General features: G+C 46.3%; 1 protein-coding gene across 1 annotated transcript in view; it reads left to right on the forward strand.

Annotated features, from left to right (window-relative positions):
• The window catches only part of PYGL (glycogen phosphorylase L), a 37125-nt gene extending 24404 nt beyond the window's left edge, over positions 1-12721 (forward strand). The window contains exons 8-20 of the mRNA XM_004436339.3: positions 2804-2947; positions 3160-3252; positions 3954-4100; positions 4386-4549; positions 5023-5137; positions 5687-5788; positions 5909-6056; positions 6172-6230; positions 6336-6477; positions 7843-8050; positions 8857-8991; positions 9428-9494; positions 12379-12721. Coding sequence (XP_004436396.1) covers positions 2804-2947; positions 3160-3252; positions 3954-4100; positions 4386-4549; positions 5023-5137; positions 5687-5788; positions 5909-6056; positions 6172-6230; positions 6336-6477; positions 7843-8050; positions 8857-8991; positions 9428-9494; positions 12379-12555 — 1701 coding nt within the window. The 3' untranslated portion in view covers positions 12556-12721. The remainder of the gene's footprint in view (positions 1-2803; positions 2948-3159; positions 3253-3953; positions 4101-4385; positions 4550-5022; positions 5138-5686; positions 5789-5908; positions 6057-6171; positions 6231-6335; positions 6478-7842; positions 8051-8856; positions 8992-9427; positions 9495-12378) is intronic.
• Position 12722: the final 1 nt, after the last annotated feature.

Here is a 12722-nt window from a genome sequence, read left to right on the forward strand (position 1 = left end):
GAACTTCTTGAGGTCAGCAATTAACGTTTAATTAATCATTTTATTTCTACGACACTAAAATTCCATAACTCAATAAATGTTTAAATTCATTTTAGTTGGATTTATAGTGCTTATTTTTAGAATAATGATTTCATTATAATTTTTACCATGATAAATGCTATTAGAAAAAAATATAAGCAATATAAAAAAGTACCAAGAAGAGAGTTAAAAAAAAAAAAACCATTCCAAATTCTACCTATGAATTCCCATTGGTGATATCAATCCAGAGAGTTTCCTATTAATGACTTTTAATTTTTAATTTGGTTTTTAAATTTTTATCAAAGTTATACATGCACATAGTTTAAAGAGAAAAACAGTTCTAAGAGGCTATATAAGAACAGTCTCCATTCCCCGTTTACCAGAGGCAACTATATCCCCTTGCTTTATTTGATTTTCTGGATACTTACTTCCATATTTCTAATAACATGCTGCTATTGCTGCTTCTTGATTTTCCCGTTTTTACAGTTGTTTGTTGACTCCCCACTATGAAGGTGAGAATATAGCTCCTTCCTCACACACACTCCCACCCCCACCACACAAACCCGCATTTCCTCTCCCCGTTCTCTCCACATAATCCCATCATCATTTTCACTGGCTCCTTCCTCAGCATTTAAATTATTTGTTGGTGGTGGTGCCGCCTCCCAGAGCCCCATGGGCAGCAGAGCGGAGCCTGCCTGGTCTTTGTGCACCATCCTCTCACCTCCAGAGCCGCATCAGATGATGCTCCGAGGCTATTCATTATTTACATTGTTATTGTGACCACGTAAATGCCAGAGGCAGCTCATCTGTGCATATATGTGTCATCACATAATGAAGATTTTTCCTTTCCTTAAGGAGTTTTTGTTTCCTGGATTAATAATTGTTTGTTCTGTTGGTTTGCTTGGTCTTCTGAGTATTTTCCCTAATGTAGCCTACACTCTGCCTCAGCTGTAGAAATTGCCTCTCGATGTATTCAAGTGCACTAGGCGTTGTGTTAACCCGCTCTTTTTGAAAAGCCGCTCCTGGATCTCTCTGGTTGCAGCTCCTCTGTCATCTTGAGATCTTCCTTCCCCGACAGTCTAGGACCCCTGTGCTCACTGACTTTCCGGGGTCTTTTGTCTCCTGGATCTCGTGTCTGTCTTTTTGTCGTTGACTCCCTTGTCTTGGTGATGCGCGTTCTCCAGGGGCATCTTGGGAGAGGAAGTCTGTGAGGTCAGCATTTTTTCAGACCTGCTTATTGGCAGATGTCTTTATTCTGCCCTCACGTTGATAGTTTGCCTGGATACAGAACACTCGGATTGTTTTTATTGTCTTCTAGTTGTCAGCGTTGCTGAGAAGTGCAGTGCGATTCTGATTGATCTTGCATATGATCTTGCATATGAATCCTGCTTTTCTCCCCTCTCCCTTCTCCCTCCCTCAAGCTCCTACGTCCAAGTACTCCCACCTAATAAAGTTTTAGGGGGTTGCTTTGGTCTCAGTCTGTTTTTACCCCTTGGGCCTGGCCACCCTTCAGTCTGGGAACACAGGACTACGGTTCTCTGAGAAATGGTCTGAAATTATTGAACATCCTCAACCGGTCCTTGAGTTTTCTTACATTTTTTCTTGTACTTATCACCTCTTCATCTTGTTGCTCAGCTGAGAGATCACCACTCTCTCTTCCAATCTTCTCTTGGGTCTTTTTGGCTATCGTCTTTTAATTTCCAAGTAATCTTTTTTCTCTGGATATTTTCTTAAAGCGTCTTATTCTTAGTTCTTGAATACAGTGTCTTCCCTCATCTGTCTGAGGATATCGATAGTATTCCTGCAATATTCTTTTCTCTAATATGTTTCCTCTAAGTTGGCTTTTGTTCATTTATTATTTTGACCTCTATCTTTCTTCTACAAGGTTTTCTTAGATGTCTAATGACTCTTAGCTACCCCCTAAAATTTAAGAGAGGGACCCACGACTTTGGGGAGCTCTGTACACTTGGTGGGCTTGTCTATTTGGGCTTCACTGTATTGTGATCTGGTGAGCTCCTCGCGTCAGTGTCGTTAGGGCCTCCCTCTTGGGCTGGTCAGATTCCCCAGAGAAGACTCTTGCAGCTTCTTTCCTGGTGGAATGAACGTTGGCCGCCTGTGTTCTGAAATTTGGGAGAAGAAGGCTGGGAGTCTCCACATTCAGTCCCTAGACTTGCACTTAGCCCCTCCCCCCATTTTCAGTATGGGCGGGTACCCCTGCCTCCAGCTGTACCTGCAGCCCTCCAGCCCAGAGACCCCTGTTTCACCATCTCCAGAGGATACGCCTCCAGCTGCTGCCCGAGTTGGGGGAGGAGATTGCTCAGCTGGGCACTGGAGATGAGGTCTGAGGCCGCCTGCCTCTTAGACAGGCTCTGGACTACCTTTCGCACTGTCTTCACCCCTGCTTCCAGAGGCACCCGGTGCTGCCAGTTCCTGAGCCTTTGGGGGCTTTGATGTACTAACTGAGTTGCTTTTTGGCTCTTCTCCACTACCAGGTCAGGATGTAGCCTTCCTGGGTCTTCTGGCTCACTTACCACTTCCCCATCTGTTTTCAGCTTCTAAGAAGCTGTTGCTGCTGTCTTCTCTCCCGTTCCCTTCATCCTTTATCTCTATAATCCCTTTACTGTCATTTAGTGGCATTTCAGGAAAGAGCAAAGGTGAATGCTTGGTGTTCAACCTGCCGTCTACCACCAGATGGAAGTCCGTTGGGCTTCAGACTTAACGTTCTCTGGGCAGGAGACACCAGGCGGCACACCGGCCGCGCTCACTCAGTCTCTCTGGCTTCAAGTTTTTTGAAGGGAAGGAGCTGAGATTGAAGCAGGAGTATTTCGTGGTGGCTGCTACATTGCAAGATGTCATCCGACGTTTCAAAACCTGCAAGTTTGGCTCCACTGGATGTGCCAGGACTGCGTTCGATGCCTTTCCAGACCAGGCAAGTACCCCATGATGAAAGCAGGTGGGGACGCCTGAGGGGGTCAGGGCTGCCTGTCAGAGTTAGTCCTCTCTCCTAGTGCTGAAAAAGTTTGTGGGTGTAGCATGCTAAGGCGTTTTGCAGGAGGTGGACATTTAGTTTAGTGTGTGAGGACAAGGAGGCCAGAGCCGGGTGGTCTGTCACCTGCACGCCGATGTCTTGTCCCCACATAGGTTGCCATCCAGCTGAATGACACTCACCCTTCACTCGCCATCCCTGAGCTGATGAGGATTTTTGTGGATATTGAAAAATTGCCCTGGTCTAAGGTCTGTATAGTTTGGCTTCCTTTTCCTTTAATTAATCAGAATATGTGTGGTTAAAAGATTTTGCCAAAAGCTCCTTTTATAGTTTTTCAAGTTAAGTTACTGTTGCTAACTTCCAACAGTTAAAGGTGAATTTTGCCGTGGTGCAGACACTTTTCTGTCCTTACTGCTTTATAGGGAATAACACCAAGAAGTGAACAAACACATTCCTAATGGGACGCGGCTCTGTAGCTGTATTGAGGCTTATACTGTGTTTACCATTTTTGTGTCTAAAGGATTCTAAAGTAAACTCTCTAACCTCAGAATACAGCTAACTGAAAGGATCCCCATCGCTTTGCAAGTCAGTATTTTAAACACACTTTGTGCCTTCTCAGAACATTACTTGAGTTTTATTCCTCAAATTTTGTTTATTTAATAAATAAAAGACGGGTCAGGATAGTAGAGAAGATTTATCAGCATGCCGTCTTAAGTTTTATCAGTTTTACAAATAGCTGCTTTTTTTTTTTTTTGCAAAAACTGTTCCCAGTTCCCTGGACCATTTGGGAACCTAGTGGAATGGAGTGTGTCTAAGTGTATACAGGCAGACAGAGCTGTCCTATGCAGACAGGCGGGAGCTGAGGAAACGTTTGGCCTGTGTGATGGGTGTGCACCTTCGGGGCAGCCTTTCTTGCAGAGGAAAGCAGCTAACTGCCCACTTCCATCAGGCATGGGACATCACCCGGAAGACCTTTGCATACACCAACCACACAGTGCTTCCCGAAGCCCTGGAGCGCTGGCCTGTAGAGCTGGTGGAGAAGTTGCTTCCTCGACATTTGCAGATCATTTATGAGATAAATCAGAAGCATTTAGACGTAAGTCATTTTAAGAGATTCTTTTGAGAATGAGGTCTTGAGATGTTAAGGGTGGCTACGTGTTTCCTCTTACCAAACTTCAGACCCAAACGTTTTTCAATCATTGATCAAAAGTATTCGAGTCTGGGTGGGGCTCTGTTAAGGAGATCTTTGTGAAAATACTAAAGTGGAGGGATGGCATCTCCCTCTGGCTAACGCATCCCTTCTCCGTGGGAGTGAAGATTTATTTTCGCACTGTCAGAGATACCCGAGTGACCAGCAAGGCCTTTCTTTTCCCTTGGCTAGAAAATTGCGGCCTTGTTTCCTAAGGATGTCGACCGTCTGAGAAGGATGTCTCTGATAGAAGAGGAAGGAGGCAAAAGGATCAACATGGCCCACCTCTGCATCGTGGGCTCCCACGCTGTGAATGGCGTGGCTAAAATTCACTCGGACATCTTGAAGACCCAAGTGTGAGCCCCCGTTCCCGTGGGAGTGGGTCTGACCTTGCTCCATTAATGGGATAGTGCTGGTAAACGCAGGGCTGCCTTGGAGAGGAGGAAAGCCCCCGTCAAAATGTTTAAAAGTATTTTCTTCTGTACAAAGAACACTTCTCTTAAAAAAAAAGAAAAGGCCTTCCTTTCTGTACCATCCTAATTCTAGACTTAGGAGCCAAAAAAAACCTATTCTGCTGAAAAGTCTGGATATACGTCAGTACCAGGAAATCATATGGAGGTGACTAGATTTGGGGTTTTTCTTGTAATTATTTTGAATTGCAAATGGATTTCTATTTAGAATGACAGCCATAGCTGCTATCAGCCTGTCCCTCCACTTTTAATCTTTCTAAGCTTGCTCTTGGCTCCTTGAATGTAACTCTGAACTTCATCCAGCATGCAGAAACCTGCCGTTTCAACCAAATTCGGTGATGTGTCTTTTCCGTCTCCAGATTCAAGGACTTCAGTGAGCTAGAACCAGACAAGTTCCAGAATAAAACCAATGGGATCACTCCGAGGCGCTGGCTCTTGCTCTGCAACCCGGGGCTTGCAGAATTAATAGCAGAGGTAACCGGGCCGTGCGAGGAAGGGCGACCTGACTGGAATTCGGGAGGCGTGTGAGTGCACTTGTAACTGCAGACTGATGTGCAGCAGGGCTGGCTTCCTCGGTGGGTGACCCGTGCAGGCCCACAAGGCTCAGCGCTTGAGTTAATTCTCCACTGTGGCCATTTGGAAATTCTTAATTTTTGAACGCGGGGCCTGTAAATTCTTTGGCTGGTCCTGGCCCACAGTGGCCCTATGATGCACAGATGGACGGTGGTACCCTGTTTAGTAAATGAGGATAACAAAGGTCATGTAAGGAACTCGTAGAGCCTGAGTTCTCTGTCACCCTTTTCGGTGGATTTCCTGTGTTTAACTCTTAATACCACTGAAGTTCTAGCAAGGACACCAGCACAGTGTCCCCCCCATGGCATTTCTAGCCTCCTCCGTGTGCTGTGTGGTGAGCGAGCGCCCTGTTGTGGGTGAGGGCCAGCACTCGCCCAGTTGGAGAGACGCTGCTCATTTGGGCTCGATTGCCTTCCCTGATCAAAGTCGCCTCTTCCTTTAAACTGAAAGAAAATTGGAGAAGCCTACGTGAAAGACTTGAGCCAGCTGACGAGGCTCCATGGCTTCCTGGGCGATGACGTCTTCCTCCGGGAAATTGCCAAAGTGAAGCAGGTGAGGCTTCGGCGGACTCTTGCCTGGCACTTGCTTCGAGGGCTTGTGCTCTCGTTTCTGAAAACAGACCACCTGATGCTTCCAAGTTGAAAGGCTCTGCCCCATGCCCTGTCTCAACAGGAGAACAAGCTGAAGTTTTCTCAGTTCCTGGAGAAGGAGTACAAGGTGAAGATCAACCCCTCCTCCATGTTCGACGTGCACGTGAAGAGGATCCACGAGTACAAGCGGCAGCTCCTGAACTGCCTGCACGTGGTCACCATGTACAACCGTGAGTGTGCCCGGGCCGCCACCACACCCCTCGAGGTGGAAGCAGCACTTGGTGTGGGCCTTGCCAGCCCGCCGTCAACCGTCCTCCATTCCACCCGCTTCTCCCTCTCTTTCAGGCATTAAGAAAGACCCTAAGAAGTCATTCGTGCCCAGAACAGTTATAATCGGTGGCAAAGTAAGTTGATTCTATTCACTGGGGACTTGGGGGCTCTAATCTCTTGCCACTTCTCCCCCTCACCACGGCTGCCTTCCATCACTGTGTTGGGCCTTCTTCCCCAAGGCTGCCCCGGGCTATTACATGGCCAAGATGATCATCAAGCTGATCACTTCAGTGGCGGCTGTGGTCAACAACGACCCCGTGGTTGGAAGCAAGTTGAAAGTCATCTTCTTGGAGAACTACAGAGTGTCTCTTGCTGAAAAAGGTAGTGCCCTCATCGCAACCGTGTGGGGCCGGAGCAAGTCCTAGGGAAAGATTGCATGGTATGGCTGACCTCAGGAGTCAGTAATTTAGGATAGGTGGTGTCACTTGGGCAGAATAAGGGCCTAAGCTAAGAACTTTTAAGGTGCCCAACCGACAGTGAGATTGCGTCCCCAGAGTCAGTATCCTGGGTTACATTTGCAAGCACGTTTTCCTCCCAGCTGCTCAGAGCTGGGTGCTGGAGGAGGCGGCCGTGAGGTTTTGGTGACATGCAGACCGTGCTCTATGAAAGGAAGGACAGGCCCAGCCCCCAGTTCCCAGCCCCCAGATACTCCTCTGGTCAGTTGGTGGAAGGAAGGGCTGTCACTTGTTCATGTGGCAACAGGACCTGAGGACCAACATCAGGCTGCCAAAGCACGCGGCAGAGATGTGCCTCAGGTGGGCACTCCGAGATCAAGCGTGGAGTCCCCATGGGGACAGCCAGGCTGGCAAGAAGCCAACATCCCTTTCTTTGCCGCTGGGACCTTTGCTTATTTGTATCACATGCTCACAGAGCACCAACCATATGCAAGTGCAACTGTATATTCACCCATTTCCCAAACTGAAAAGGGACCTTTCTCTTTCTGAGGTGTTTTTGGGTCCTCTGACATTACTGTTTAAGAACTGTCTGCATGAAGAGAAAAGAGGCAGGGGCCTAGGGATACAGATGAAGATATATCTAATTCACAAATGAGCTCTCAAAGCAGAGAATTGCCCCTGCCCTTTGCAGTCAAAGGTGGGGGGCCCTTCAGCAGCACTAATTTGTGTGTAAATCAGTGGGATGTCTGAGGCTTGCTGTCCAGCCCGGCACACCTCAGTCGTGTGTGGCTTATTTCCCTGCAGTGAGAGTGGGAGGAGGGAGGTGAGCAGGGGAAGGAATGCAGACAATGCAGTTTCCTCACATGGCAAGAGTGGGGTCAGGAGAGACTGTGAATTTTAAAGATCAAGAAAGAGAAGTTTCAATATATTTGATAAAGTTATAAAGTAGAAGAAATAAAATCATAGCAAAAATTGGAAAGAAGTCAGGAGAAATGTAGTGTCGGCTTTTGCAGCAGAGTGAGTAGATGCTCTTTATAGTTTATAGACCAAGAAAGAGTAGTATGAGCCTATGGTGACTTAGCATCATGGCCTTAACCGCCATCAAAAATGGACAAAAGTGGTTGCCGCGTCACGGGGAGGAGTGGGACCCGCCCTTCTGCACCATTTGAATGTTGGTCTTGATGTGAGTGCACTACTTGAGTGATCAGAACAGGCCAGCTAGATAAGTGCTCGGATACATGCAGACATCTGGAGAGACAGCGTCACTCGTTTTCACGTGCCTTGCTTATAGTCATTCCAGCCACAGATCTGTCGGAGCAGATTTCCACTGCAGGCACCGAGGCCTCGGGGACGGGCAACATGAAGTTCATGTTGAATGGGGCGCTGACTATTGGGACCATGGACGGGGCCAACGTGGAGATGGCGGAGGAAGCCGGGGAAGAGAACCTGTTCATCTTTGGCATGAGGATAGATGATGTGGCCGCTTTGGACAAGAAAGGGTGAGAGAGCAGCCCCTCCTCGTTGGGCAGGTCCCTCCTGGGGTAACGTACAAGGCGCCGGGCTCAGGTGCTGGGGTCGCCGCTCTTTGTTACCAGCCGTGGCAGAGCTGGCCGCTGTGAGCTATTCACTTCTCCACACCTGTGATTTTTACTTTGATCAAAGGATGAACCAGTTTCTAGTTGAAGTTTTTACCTATAATTTAAACCATCTAGTGTTCCTTTAAGATCTCAAGGAGATGGACTGAAATGTGGTGGAGGATGGCGATGGATGTACAGAAGCACCCAGGAATACCTGTTTCACTTAATGTCTAGATACGTTTATTAACCCAGATTCAAATAAGAAATAAAGAGCGAGCGCTGTCCAGAGGAACTATGGAGATCACAAGATCAAGAGGGTGTCGAATATACTTCCTGACCCTTGGAAGTAAATTTCCACTCACTAGCAACAAATTTGGGAATCTGTGGGTCCAAAAAGCAACTGGTCCACTTAACATAACGCCTGTTTAGAGCCATAAAGTCTGCTTTGAAAGGCATCCTACTGTATTTTACCAGATGGCACTATTGCTCTGTGGCTAGAATTTTTATTATCCAATGTCCTTTGTGCCTTTGGTTACAAGGAACTAATCAAATTTAAGGGGGAAAAAATTTCAAGATCTAGTCAAATGTTATTTCTACCCATGTTGACCTCTGTAATGACTTCAGTAAATGCTAGTATTTCTGCATGCATTTTTCACAGCATTTTTCGTGTCTAGTGTGTTGTAAATCCCCAAGACTCACAGAACCTTCTTATTACCCCCACCCTGCAGATATGTGGCAAAGGAATATTACGAGGCTCTTCCAGAGCTGAAGCTGGCCGTTGATCAAATTGACAAGGGCTTCTTTTCTCCCAAGCAGCCCGACCTCTTCAAAGACTTAGTGAACATGCTCTTTTATCATGACAGGTAAGTTCCCGCAAGAACATGGTGGTACTGGGGCTGTGAAAAGGGAACATCTTAAACCAACTACAACCCATCCATTTGGATCAGCATAGATCTGCGATCTGATAAGCTAACCTACCCCTGGAAAGAAAAATTAGCTGTTCTCCACTAGCAATGCCCTGAAGGCTTAAGAATAAGACCCACAATCTGGTATTCTTTTTCTCTTTCCACGGTGCACCCAGCTTTCAGATGCATCCATAGGATGACATTGTTACATGTGGGCAGAACCGTGGAAAGTGGAGGGCTGGCTAAAATTCCTGTGAATAGAAATGCAAGTTTGGTGAACTAGCCGTGCCTGACATTAAGCAAAAGAGAATTTTAAATACCATCTTAGCACACATCTGTTAATGAGGCTTTTTGTTGTCTTGTTTTTTCCTTCCAATTGCAAAAAACCAACCAGGTTTAAAGTCTTTGCCGACTATGAAGCCTACGTCAAATGTCAAGAAAAGGTCAGCCAGCTGTACATGGTAAGTACGTCACTAAGACGTAGAAAGGAAACCAGTTCACTGTGGTAATTAAAATTTGTGTGTCTCTACATTAAATCTATGTAACAGGGCCCCATTAACCAATCAGAAAAGACAAGTGAGGCAACTGTCTGGGTTATTCAGATCAAAACTTGACTTTTCCCAAGTTCAGGCAGAGGCTAGGATTTGACATTTCAGTAGCAGTTGTAAATTTTTTATTATTATTATTTTTTTTGGTGAGGAAGATTAGCCCTGAGCTAACATCTGTTGCCAATCTTCCCCTTTTGTGCTGAGGAAGATTGGCCCTGGGCTAACTTCCGTGCCCATCTTCTTACACTTTATATGTGGGATGCCTGCCACAGTGTGGCTTGACGAGCAGGGCCTAGGTCCACACCCGGGATCCGAACCTGCGAACCCTGGGCCACCAAAGAAGCGAAGTACATGCATTTAACCACTACGCCACTGGGCTGTCCCCTGCAGTTGTAAATTTTTAATATCCAACTAAAAAAAAATCACAAATAATTCAATATTTATTGAGCACCCACCCTGTAGCAAGCATGTCCTGGAAGCTAAGGTTATAAAGCCAAATTAAATACTCATTTCCCCCACTCACTCACTCAACAGAGAGGCACGGGGGCACTGAGAGCCTGGCAGGACGAAGTCAGGGCGCTCCTACCCCCCCCTCAGGGAGCCTGGTTAGTGCTGGCATCCTCAACCAGAAGTATGCATCAGAATCCCAAGGCAGCTTTCTTAAAGGACGAAGGCAGCCCCTTTTGAGAGACTCTGATCCAGTAATCCGTGGGATCCCTCAGTATCCAAAAAACCTGCTGAGGTGATTCTCAGGCTGAGCCTGTCCATTGAGAGAAGGACTGACCCCTATTCTTTGAAAATTGCAAAGTAGGTCCCTCTCCTGGGCTACCCATGGGGTGGGGCTACATGAATAGCATATAATGTGTTCAAAGAAGGGAGGTGTCATATTTGAATTAAAAAATAAAAAAGAAAGGAAAGGAACAAGAAAGATTATACTTTACTAAAAAAAAAGAAAAAAAAAAGCTAGAGCAGTGTGACTAACCCTTCGCGTGCAGCATCTTTATCAAACAGCCCAGCCTCTGGGAGCATTTGGTGAGTTTGTGGGAAGGTTGATCGTCTCTGATAGGAGAGACTTCGTAAGCACAGGCAGCACAGAACAGACGCAGGAGGAGGCAGCTCTGTGCCAAGACTCAGGACAGAGGACGCCCTGGGCCTCTGGGCGTGGCTGCCATTGCCCACAGTCTCCACTTCTGCCCTCCAACTGGAAAGTCATTAGATGGCAGAACAGCGGGGTCCCTGCAGTCTCCACCTCCTGCCCTCTGGACACATCAGCCACTATTTCCAACAGAAACACACTTCACTAGCATTTCTCTCTGTTCCTTTCCCAGAGCAGGTGACAGGTGGTTCCTAGGTCACCCTAGATGTCACGCTGGGGTTCTAAAATAGGATCATTCGAGGCATGTACTGCTTTATGGCCCTTGTCTTCTGGTAGAGTCATATCCAGTCCCTGAAAGGGCACAGGCCAGAGTGAGCTGAAGGTAATGGCTGTAGGCTAGGAGGCGCAGGACAGAGTTAAGCTGAGTGGCTCCCCGCCTGCTTCCTGAGCATGGGAGAGCAGCCATAGGCGGCCTCGAGAACTCAGACAGGAAAGAGCTCCGCCCCCTCGAGCTCACTCCTCCTGATCTCAGGCCACGCGGTATGAAGACAGGCTACAGAGGAAAAGAAAGATAACAGAGCAGCAAAGGAGAATAGGAAGAAGGGCGAGGACAGGTGTGAACGTCAGGCTGCACAGTGGGTCTCTCTTGTGAGATTATGGCTCAATCTAAAGACCCCCTTCTCCAAGCCCAGCATTTGGTTCAACCTTTCTTGTTCATTAGTGCAAGCTGCAGTTTTTACTCTTAACAATAATTATTAGCTTAGAAAACATGTCCCATGTGGTTGGGAACTCTACTCATTATCCATTTAAATAGTTAAAGTGAAGACAAGAGGCTTTCACTTTCCCTCATTGTAGTAAGTTTCCGAAGTCTGAATAAACTAATTTCAGGCTCTGTTTTGCAGTACCTTAAGGAATGATAGTAGTTTTCGTTTTTCTTTTAAATGCTTATCTGCATTGCTAATGGCTTTGAATCATGTTCTGGTCATTTCCAGGGAACTTTTAGAGTTCTTTATAAAATCATGAGGCTATAAAATAAATAGTTTCTTATAATCTTTTACATAAAAACTACGAGGTTTGGATATTATATATTTTATTAAAGATAAGGTCTTAATTGCTCCTGTTTTGAAACCCCAGTGGAGTATTTGGGATTCAGTGTAAACCTACTGGGGCATCTACCTTCAGAAAGAGCAAAAGAGAGGCAGGTCAGTCAGGTCCCCCGTCAGGTTGGTTGTCTGCATGAGAGCTAACAGTCCAGAGTGGTGTTCTTCAGACTTGGACGGAGAGCTACAGGTTAAGTCTCTTAATGTGGCATCCCGCAGACAATGAATGTTAGTCCTTTCCTTCCCCTTGTAGTTTAACGGGAGGCGAAATAAAAATACAGTGTGGGAAATATGGCTTCCATGCCAAAACATTGTCACCGTAGCAGAAATTACCAATTAGGGAATTTACATCCATGGTTTCTCTTCAAGTGAAAAATACTTTGTTTTCGTTCTTAAGAGAAATACACTCTAAATAGGAGGAAAGAACCCTCTGCCTTATCTGGCTCTCAACTGTGAAACAAATGTATTTATGATTCACGACAATTTACTCCTGTCTTTTTCCCCATGAAACGTGCTGGGTTATGCTTGGCCTGCCGTTTGTCATAAAGCTCAATGGGCTCTCAGGCCCGGGGTCATATGTGTGTGCGTGTGTTGTTTACAGAATCCAAAGGCCTGGAACATGATGGTACTCAAAAATATAGCTGCCTCGGGGAAATTCTCCAGTGACCGGACAATTAAGGAATACGCCAGGGACATCTGGAACGTGGAGCCCTCGGATCTCAAGATTTCCCTGTCCAGTGAAGCTAGCAGTGGGGCGAACAAGGCTGACAGAAAGTAAGTCGTAAAACAAATCTGGAAAACACAGCCTGTTACTGGACTCGAACATTTTTACGACATTCTTTGATTTTGCTTTATTGGCTAATAATCCAGTTAAGTATCTCTGGGAATTGGGGGGAAGCATATGACTGTATTAGGGCTAAAAATAAAGTATCAATTTCCAAGGAC

This window comes from Ceratotherium simum, chromosome 3 (assembly GCF_057802395.1).
Source record: "Ceratotherium simum simum isolate JZ-2026a chromosome 3, ASM5780239v1, whole genome shotgun sequence".
Taxonomy (NCBI): domain Eukaryota; kingdom Metazoa; phylum Chordata; class Mammalia; order Perissodactyla; family Rhinocerotidae; genus Ceratotherium; species Ceratotherium simum.